Source organism: Triticum aestivum, chromosome 1D, assembly GCF_018294505.1.
Source record: "Triticum aestivum cultivar Chinese Spring chromosome 1D, IWGSC CS RefSeq v2.1, whole genome shotgun sequence".
Classification (NCBI taxonomy): Eukaryota; Viridiplantae; Streptophyta; class Magnoliopsida; order Poales; family Poaceae; genus Triticum; species Triticum aestivum.
Window position 1 is genome coordinate 43,769,235 of NC_057796.1, and position 9,546 is coordinate 43,778,780.

The 9,546-nt window shown below is 34.8% G+C and overlaps 1 protein-coding gene across 1 annotated transcript; it reads right to left on the reverse strand.

Moving 5' to 3' along the window:
- Positions 1 to 4,559: 4,559 nt before the first annotated feature.
- Positions 4,560 to 8,486, reverse strand: LOC123164584 (uncharacterized). The gene is made up of 6 exons (XM_044582121.1): positions 8,375 to 8,486; positions 8,174 to 8,272; positions 7,872 to 8,051; positions 6,346 to 6,399; positions 5,550 to 5,696; positions 4,560 to 4,995 (listed from the first exon to the last, which is right to left on the reverse strand). The coding sequence occupies exons 1-6, from the start codon at positions 8,462 to 8,464 to the stop codon at positions 4,639 to 4,641; spliced, it is 927 nt and encodes a 308-aa protein (XP_044438056.1). The 5' UTR covers positions 8,465 to 8,486; the 3' UTR covers positions 4,560 to 4,638.
- Between the last annotated feature and the right edge of the window lie 1,060 nt (positions 8,487 to 9,546).

The window sequence follows — 9,546 nt, forward strand, 5'->3', positions numbered from 1 at the left end:
AGGCAGAAGAAAATGAGAACTCCACGAATGTTTGTTCAGAAGAATTGCAAATTTCCCCAAAACTAAATTTGTTCATTATCCCATACGTGTTTCTCTTTTGTGATGCGATATTGAACTGTGGCGAGTCAAGCAAAAGCAAAGAAAACAATATCTCACAATTGTACAATAGTTTTTAGATGCGAAAATATATGTCACTCATAGGAAGTACACAGTAAATGTGCATTAGAGGGAAGCCACGACAGGAAAAATAGTAACAGAAACTCTAGCATCTATTGGCAACTCTCCTTTTCTTTCTGAAGACATAACACTGTTTCTTACTCTTCTTGGTGGAAACATCCAAGGCCTCCAAAGTCAACCTTGTGCGGATCGAACTTCGTCATTTGTAAGCGACAAGCAGGCAGAGGTGAGGAATGGTATCTTGATAGAGAGATGAAAATGAGAAATACTTGAATAAGTACAAAGATAAGATGTGTCAAAAACCTAACATAATGCATACCGAGAATTTGCAAAGAAGTAGCAGTTATGGTAAAAATGAAATCAGATAACTACAGGATGAAATCCCTTCATGGATGAAATAAAGCTGTTTGAATAGAATGAAAAAACAACATTAAGTATGTATACAAGGCTTTAGTAAAAAAAATGCAGAATATTCAAAGAACTCTCTCAAGCAAGATCTACATTTGAATTCAAAGAAAGTTGTATACAACAGGGACATACTCTAGAGGATGGGATCAAGTAAAGTTAAACGTGTACGCACTAGAAATAATGTATACACTAGATACATAAAGAACATAAGTGGCAGATTTTTTCAAAGAACAAACTATAGAGAAACAAATCAACTCTAGGTAAGTTGTATCCAGAAGACATAAAACAATTAGCAATAAGCGCGCACCAACCCAGATAAGATCATTTAAAATTGGTTTCAACTTTTCTCGAATAGGTTGGTGTGAAAATTTGCATTTTCTTGGTTCAAGTGGGAAGAAATACAGGTGCACAAATTCATTGGGGCTATCTAGAGATCTCACCAAAATTTACAGGCCACTATGATAATATGTCATTTATTTGTAAATTTGCAAAGACGAACTAGCATTCTTTATATGCCAATCATTCAAAAAAAATCGATGGTATGGTTTATGCCAATTTGTACTAGACTGTTAAGATCTACTGATTTAAGGGGAGCAAAACATTTATAAGGGTGATTCAACTCAGAAGTTTCATTGGGTAGAAATACGGGTGCGCAAATCCATAGTATGTACTGTTGAAAACGAGACAAGTAGCTTCAGCCACGTACTAGCTACCACTATGCCACAATTCAACAAGAACACAAATGCTTAATTTGCCACTAACACTATTATAGATCATATTGTTTTTCCCCATAAGAAAAATAGAATTGATAAAATACCGAACAATACACCATATGATTGAGTTCCATCCCTAAAATATGAGCTAAAGATAAAGCGAGAGTGTTGCAACATTTTACCTTCACCCTGTAGGATTCAAAATCAATCCTCTTGTCTGCTAGATCTTAACCAGACATGTACACATGAAGAAAAACATCACAAGATGGATGTATTGGCACATGGAGGAACCTAAAAAATGAGGGGAAACATTAAACTAGAGGGGCGCCAACAGATTTGACCAACATATAGAAACTATCACAAATCAGTAGCATTGTACGTCGTGATTAACATGCCAAACGTGAACTGCCAACAGAAAAACGGACAAATCAAACCATGTGTTACTTCCCGTGAGAGAGGGAAAAGGAAACGACGGAGGAGGAGAAAAGAATCACCTCGCCGCCTAAAAGCCTAGTGAAGAGGAGAAAGATCGGCAGGAGAAGAGAAAGATCCATCTGCTGCCTGAGAGAGAAGACGCGGGAGAAGGAGCATGAATAGTGGCGAAGAATCTGGAGGAGAAGAAACAGAACCAGTCGCTGGACAAAAGAAAACTGGAGAAAGGGCCGGCCCAACTACGAACGAGGGGTGTGCGATAGGTCCATACTTTGATGCAGTGTGCGTCAAATAGGAAATTCCACACAAGAGGTTGTTCCCGCTAAGGGTTTTTCCTCTCCCGGCTTCGTATTGGGCCGACCCATTCGGGCACGCATATAGTAAGAAAAAGAGCTGATGAAAAGGGCTACCACTCCGCCCAAGTCATGTTGGTGATAAGTTGGGTGCGTGTCGTACTTGAGGCGATTCAAGCCAGTTTTCTTTGAGTTTTATTTCTTTATTTCGTTTTTGTTTTCATTTTTCTTCTCCAGTTTTTCATTCTTTTCGCACTTTGTTTCTTCATCTTTTTTCATTTCTTTTTTCCTTTTGTTTTTTTCTTTTCTTTGTTCTTTTGGTTATTATTCTACTTTTCTTCATTTTTATATTATACATCTAACATTTTTCCAAAACTTGTACAACATTTTTTAAATACTTGTTCAATATTTTTATATACATATTCAACATTTTTTAAATACTTATTCAATATTTTTATACACATGATCAACATTTTTTAAAATACTTGTTCAACATTTTTTGATACTTGTTCAATTTTTCTAAAATATTTGTTCAATTTTTTTAAATATTTGTTCAACATTTTTATATACATGATCAACATTTTTCCAAATACTTGTTCAACATTTTTTTCAAATACTTGTTCGACATTTTTCAAATGCATGATTAACATTTTCAACATTTTTAGACTATTTCAACGTGTAAATAAAATAAAAATTGAAATCAGAAAAGAAATAAAAATGTGAAGAAAAAAATTGAGGCAGTCTAGTACCCGCGAAGCTGGGCCGGCCCATATGCTCGCGCCCTTCAGCGAGTCGGAAGCCTCGACTCGCTGAACACGAGACATAGCGATGCCCTTTCAGTACCCCTAAAAGAAGATTAAGTTTTCAATGCTTTGTCATAATTTATATTCTCACATACTCCACCTAGCCTTTCCTTTTTACTAAATCAGTTCGTACATATTTTTATGTGCCATTTCTATACTGCTATAGGTTGTAGCTGCTCATCATTAATTTGTTAAATGTTCCTTGAATTGAAACAATGTTCACGAATTTGATAAATATTCATCGAATTGAAACAAAGTTTCGTGAATTTGAAAAAAGTCATGAAAAATTGAGAAAAAAGTTCAAGAATTTGAGAAAGTTCACAAACTTAAGGAAAAGGTCACTGATTTTTAAAAAGTTTCCGAACTTGTGCTCCGTCAATAGAAAAGAAATGAAAGACAAAAGATAACAATAAATTAAAAAACAAAAACAAAAAAAATCAAATAAAACATAGAAAAACGGTCCAAAAACACTAGAAACGAAAAGGGGGAAAACTGACCGTATTGGGTAGTTTCTAAAAGCTTCCAAAAACTAGGACGAGCTTGCTCGCTACGTGCTTAGATTGGCCGGCCCATTCTGATCGAATGGTGTGCGCTAGTTGCAGAAAGCAATAGTAAGCGGCGCCTTAAACATCGAATAGGATCTGGCCTTCCAAAGTCAAGGACAGAAAAGCTATTACCACACGCTGAGGGCCCAGTAAGCCCAATAAATAACAGATCATGTATTTTATTGTGGGAGCAGCGACCCAACACCTGTAGCGCATTATGTACGGGCTAGAAAACATGGTTGTGTTCTTCTAAAAAAACACGATCATGCGTTGCAACGGAAGAAACAAACTACCATGCACCCGTAGTGTGTTGTCACTTTTCCTCTTTGTATCATCGTCGATGGTGGTCAATTGTCCATCTATTTACGACAAACGTGATAAGTCTCACAAGGAATGTCACTACATCCCCTAAAGATTTTAGGTCCAAAATCAAAATGTACATTGATAAAAAAAAAAGAGAAATCCAGATCTGAATAGTGTCAATGTTGCTTTTGTCTCTTGTTTACACTATTCATACTAGATTTCACTTTTTGTTTCTCAATGTGTGTTTTGAGTTTGGACCTGAAATTTCTAGGGCTTGTAGTCATATTCAGTGTGAACATTCACAATTTTCTAGGATTTTTTTGAAACATTAAATAAATGTTTTTTTGACATTGGAGCACTGGATACTTTCCCTTGTGACTACGTAGTAAAATTGCCAAAGTCAAGTCAATAAAATTCTAAACACCTAGTTATAGTGAACAAGTAAAAAGACAAAAAGATTCAAACACGAAGATCCAAATGAGAGAAATCCAAGAATGCTTCTCGCCGAAAAAACATAAAACCACATCATGCAACCATTCGATTGTTGAGGGCATGGATTTTTTGCAAGAATTTGTCCTTCCCCTTTAAAATATTTCACTAACCATTCGAACGCCTAATGTGTAATACTTTCACTGGTGACTGCAATAGATGAGAAACTTTGGATGGATAGGAACTATAGAAACCCAAACAACATGTGAATACAGTATCCTTGGTGGGCCTACAAAAAACTATCACACATCTTACTTATCTCGTGTACCTTTTGTGTTTGCCTCCGATTCGCTAGAGATTAGTGATCTATCTCACACAATGGTTGGAAAAACCACCCCATAAGTTTTTTATACAAGCTAGAGATTGCATGGTATGTACTACAGTTGGGAATTTAAATTTGTAGTGAGGACATGATGAACACTCCTTTCTTGATTATTTTTTAGCGTTTGAAGTACATAAGTGAAATATCACATAGTTAATCAACACAACTTGGCCCCCCATAAAAGAACTGTGCCCACTTTATTTTTGAAGGAGTATAGCAACCTTTGCCATCAGTAGAAGATGGAAGATCTGCAACGATGGTATGATCAATACCCTGTGCATCGATAAGCTTGAGTATACCGAAGGATGCAGCCCTGCCGGTTTCGAAAACATAGCCACTTCCCATTGGAGGACTTGGTCGTGATTTCCTATGCTTGACATAGCCACCGAAGCTTATCTCCACGGGTTTATCTATGAGTCCTGTAATCAAGGATTTAGGGAAGTAACCCACGAGTTTTGGATGCCCATTGTTAGCTCCCACATGGATCTTCCAATCACCTGAAGATGGTTCCTAGATGTATTGATCGACATGTTAGTACACACTATCTTTGTTCTTATGTATAGGCGATACTTCTACCATCCCACATACATGATATACTAACATCCCAGAAAACTTAATCAAACTTCTCAATCTTTGACTAGTAATTATAAAATGAATATTTTTTAGCAAGGTTGAAGTTATAACATTATATTTTTCATAAAATATAGTTTCACACAATATAGTCTCCTAATTATGCACACATCGAGAGAGAGAGGGAGACATATAACAATGGCAATCATTAGGAACTACACAAAAACAAAGCCATCATTTTTTGGTAAGATAAGGACTAGTGTGTAAGAGTTAGCTTAAATATACATATATGATTTTCCAAACAAAGAATAGCATTCTGCTTGCACCGTATATTATATACGATGATTACTTGTTCTAGTCTAAGCATATTTCAATGGTAGGCCCCTTTCCAATGCTAATGCCACCATGCCATCACAAGCATGCATATCTAGATACCTCTTTCCTCCCAAGAGACCAAATAAAAAATCTAGAATGCTTGATGAGAAAGTATGTACCTTGAATATTCTTAGTGTGATATATGATTTGTTGCCATTGATACGTGAAAGTGGACTGATGACCTGGCCTGGAGCTATCCTCGATGATGTCTTGTGATAGCCAGGGCATTTCATGTTCCAACAACCCTTGCTAGAAGATCCACCACTCTGACATTGCAATATAATTAAAAATGTGCTACAAAGTTCACAGTACCACACAGGTATTTATGTTTTACATAATGTATAATTAAGTATTCTTAAGAAGCCCATGTCCATGCCCAAGGCTGCGAGCCTAGAGACAGAGACCTACTTCACAAAGTTCTCGTTCATGGTATATGGTAATGATGACATCTAAATATATTAGCACCTCTGTTTGGAAATACATGTCAAATCAATATTTATATTTGTATAGTTAAATAGTTCTACTAAATAGATTTATCATGAAAATATTAATGAAGGATATAATTTTATAGTTACACAAAATAAAAGTTAATGGTAAAAGTTGCATGTTGAGAATGTGGCAATTCCTAACCAACACCATTTACGAACAAGTGGATTGCATTATATGGCAAATTATTGGATGCATATTATTTCAGACATAACTTATACCACACCTCAAATAAAGTATTACCATGAATGCTTGTTTATCAGGTATGTGCATGCTTGCAAATACAATATTGTTAGTTTCTAGAAATAGAAATTGAAAACTTTGTAGTTTTTTCAACCACACATAATTCCTTCCATGTAACCACTTCTATTTTTTTTAACAAATATCATGAATAGTGTATCTTATAGAGTTTAAAAAGAGAAAACTTACAATCCAAGACGTGTAGAAATGAGTGTGTGAATCCTTGTACAACCATGGGAAAATCTAGACAACATGTTGTAGTGTTAGCATAGATAAAGAAAACAATCCATCCATCCTTACTCATATATATGTTTCAACCGTATATATTACTATACAAATTAATACAAGATTCCAGATAATTGAAAATCAAATAAATTAGGTAGAAAAGGGAGCCTTGCAAATAAAACTACAATCGACGATAAAAGTGTTCAAGATAAATCCATAGTCGATCAAGAGGATGCGTGATAACCGTTAAGAAGCTTGGTTGCTAGCTGTTAGGTTACGCTTATGCAACATTTTGTGTGTGCACAATGCTTAACATACTCTAGCTCCAAGCACAACATTTCAAACTATGATGTTGTACAAGATAAATGTATCATGTCAAGCGGTTCTTTGGAATCTAGAAAATGTACCTAACACTAACATTCCAGGAGTCAATTGTTGCAATTGGAAAGAAAAAATTGCTCCCCCAAAACAACTGAAATGTGTTTAATACACAAATATCAATTGTTTATAAGAGGAAATTAACCAAGGGAATACACATATAATATTTTTTGGATGATGAATAATTAGATAAAGTTATACATGTGTATCCATGATACGATGTTTGAAAAGTGTATCCCATAATTCACCCCATATTTTTTTCCTATAATCTTTAGGCACATTGTTTTCTTAACTTGCTACTTAACATGGAACCGATAGAAATTAGAGAAATTTATACATGTGTATCCATGAATTAATACTTGTCTATCCATGTGTATCCTACATGACAAATAATTAGAGAAAGCTATACATGTGTATCGATGATGAATAATTAGAGAGAGGGAGAGAGAGAGAGTGAGAGAGGGAGGGAGAGGTAGAGGGAGAGAGATCACGGCGGTGTCAAAGAAGAGCTAATTAGCGCAATTTAAGGTTTATTATACTATTGTCTATGTGGTGGGAAGTATGGAACCACATAACTACATTGTACGAACTTCATTTACCATGAAAGACCTCCTTTGTTTAGAAGTTCCCAAAATTGATAAAATAAAAATATACCCACTTTCCTAAACTAAGGATGGGAAGGAAGGAACCAAGAATATCTTGTAAATTAATCATTATCAGCACAACCCTTCATAGGGTGAGTGTCCTGATAAATAGATAATCAAAACAGTAACGAATTGGAGTAAATAAATAATGTATTGGTATAAATGAAATTTGTAGCTACATATGCTTGATGAATTTTCTATGTACATGGGGTGTATGTATATTATGTTTCCCATCCACAATAATTGTGTACACATAACTTAAGTGGCTATCAACTACTAATATAGTAAATATTGATAAGATCTTGGAGCAAATTGTCCACCCATGTGGAATTTGAAAGAGAATCAAAACAATTCTTATAGGAGTTATACACAACATGTGCATGAGATCCAATATTATATTTATGACTAGTAATATTTTTTATATAGTGGAACTAATATACATACTGCTCTCCAAATCATGTAACTTACATGCCATCCAAATTGAATCCCGCTGAGCGAAGATGGTTTTCCATCTCCTCTATTTACAATCGAAATCATTGCTGCACTTGATTGTCCAAGTTGTAAATCATGGTTGTAAACATCTATTGTGGCCTCCACACCATAATAGTGATCCTTGCCACCTTCTGGGTACCATGTATGAATTGAGTACTGTCAAGATGTAATTTACATGACCTTATTGTGAGTAGTTTGCATCTTTCAGGATGTAGATGATGGGTAAAAAATTCTCGCAGGCGCTAAGTTCACTTAAGAAACACATATTACTCACTCACATAAGTGATTATTGAAGTTTCATTTGAGGTAAGATTTTGATTTGGAAAGATGAGATCCGGAGCAACATCAGAGGGCCATGGCACTGTTGAGTTTCCTTGCTTCAAATTGTTGACAAGAGGAAGAAAAAACATGAAAGCAAGTAAATCATTATGTGAGTTATGTATTGCATTATCAATAGATAACTAAAGTATATCTTTTACCTCTTCAATGGAAGGAAAGCATTGTGTTGTGAGTGTAGTAGCAAGAAGTAATACAACAAACAACACAATATGTTGAAGAGAACTACCCATGTACCTCAAAGCCAAAGGAGAAACACAAGTGTTGATGTAGCGATGTGCCTTTCATTGAGGCCGCCCTTAATAGTATGAAATGTCATGGTCCCTATAGGATTTAGTGAGGACAATTAGTGATAGGCATTTAAAGCATGATCATAATGGAAAAATATATAATATGAAGGATTTAGTTCTAACACAATCTTGCTTGAAAGTCAATTATTCAATGATGAAGTTAATGAGGTGCATTTATATCCTAGACATGTACAATAAACACATAAGATATATAAAAATAAATCCAGTAAATTAAAAAAATCTAAGATTTTAGGAAAATAATAAATACATAGCCATATCTTCTATATGAAAATAGCTAGCCCTCACAAATGTAGTTCTCTCAACATGCACACATGCCACCTCACGATGCAACATGCATGAGAAAAGACAAACATCAACTGCAGCGATGCATAGGAAAGAACTCACCTCAACATGCAAACATGCAAGATAATTTCCACTTTGTTATTCTATGTATATTTAATAAATATTTTCCGTAATATAATGACTAATAAATCATTTGTATTTTCAATTTTAGTTCTCATAGTATTAAACCAATATTCATGTTCAATACAACAAAATCTAATTAAAATGTAGTGCAAACAATTCCGCAACATGTGTGGGAAGCATCTAGTACAATTAAAGAATATCGCCTAATATGAACCAATAATGATAAATAATATATTTATTTTAAACTAAAATCTTGTAGGAAAATGAGTTAAGTGTGAAATTAAGAGCATATATCTTAGTCATATAAAAAGATCACATAAGATAGGTACAAATACATACTATACAAATCGTTGAGACACATAGCCACCAAAACTTATCTCCACATGTTTACTTATAAGTTATGGAATGGAGGACTTTGGTAAGTAACCCGCTGGTTTTGGATCACCACTAACTTTGTAAAGCTGGACATGCCAATCAGCAGAAATTTTTCCTGTGATAAAGAACATATGAATATAGGAATAATTAGTTTTATGCCCCTAGTTGTGTCACACTCGGCTGTTTTACCCCTAATTTCCAAAAGCCAATGGTTCTGTCCAAGT

What these genes read in the sequence shown, in the direction of transcription:
- LOC123164584 (XM_044582121.1), bottom strand. Translation starts at nt 8,464, where the DNA reads ATGGGTAGTTCTCTTCAACATATTGTGTTGTTTGTTGTATTACTTCTT. An exon ending in GCTTTCCTTCCATTGAAGAG is followed by an intron (nt 8,273 to 8,374) that starts GTAAAAGATATA and finishes AACAATTTGAAG; the next exon opens with CAAGGAAACTCAACAGTGCC. An exon ending in AAACTTCAATAATCACTTAT is followed by an intron (nt 8,052 to 8,173) that starts GTGAGTGAGTAA and finishes ACATCTTGACAG; the next exon opens with TACTCAATTCATACATGGTA.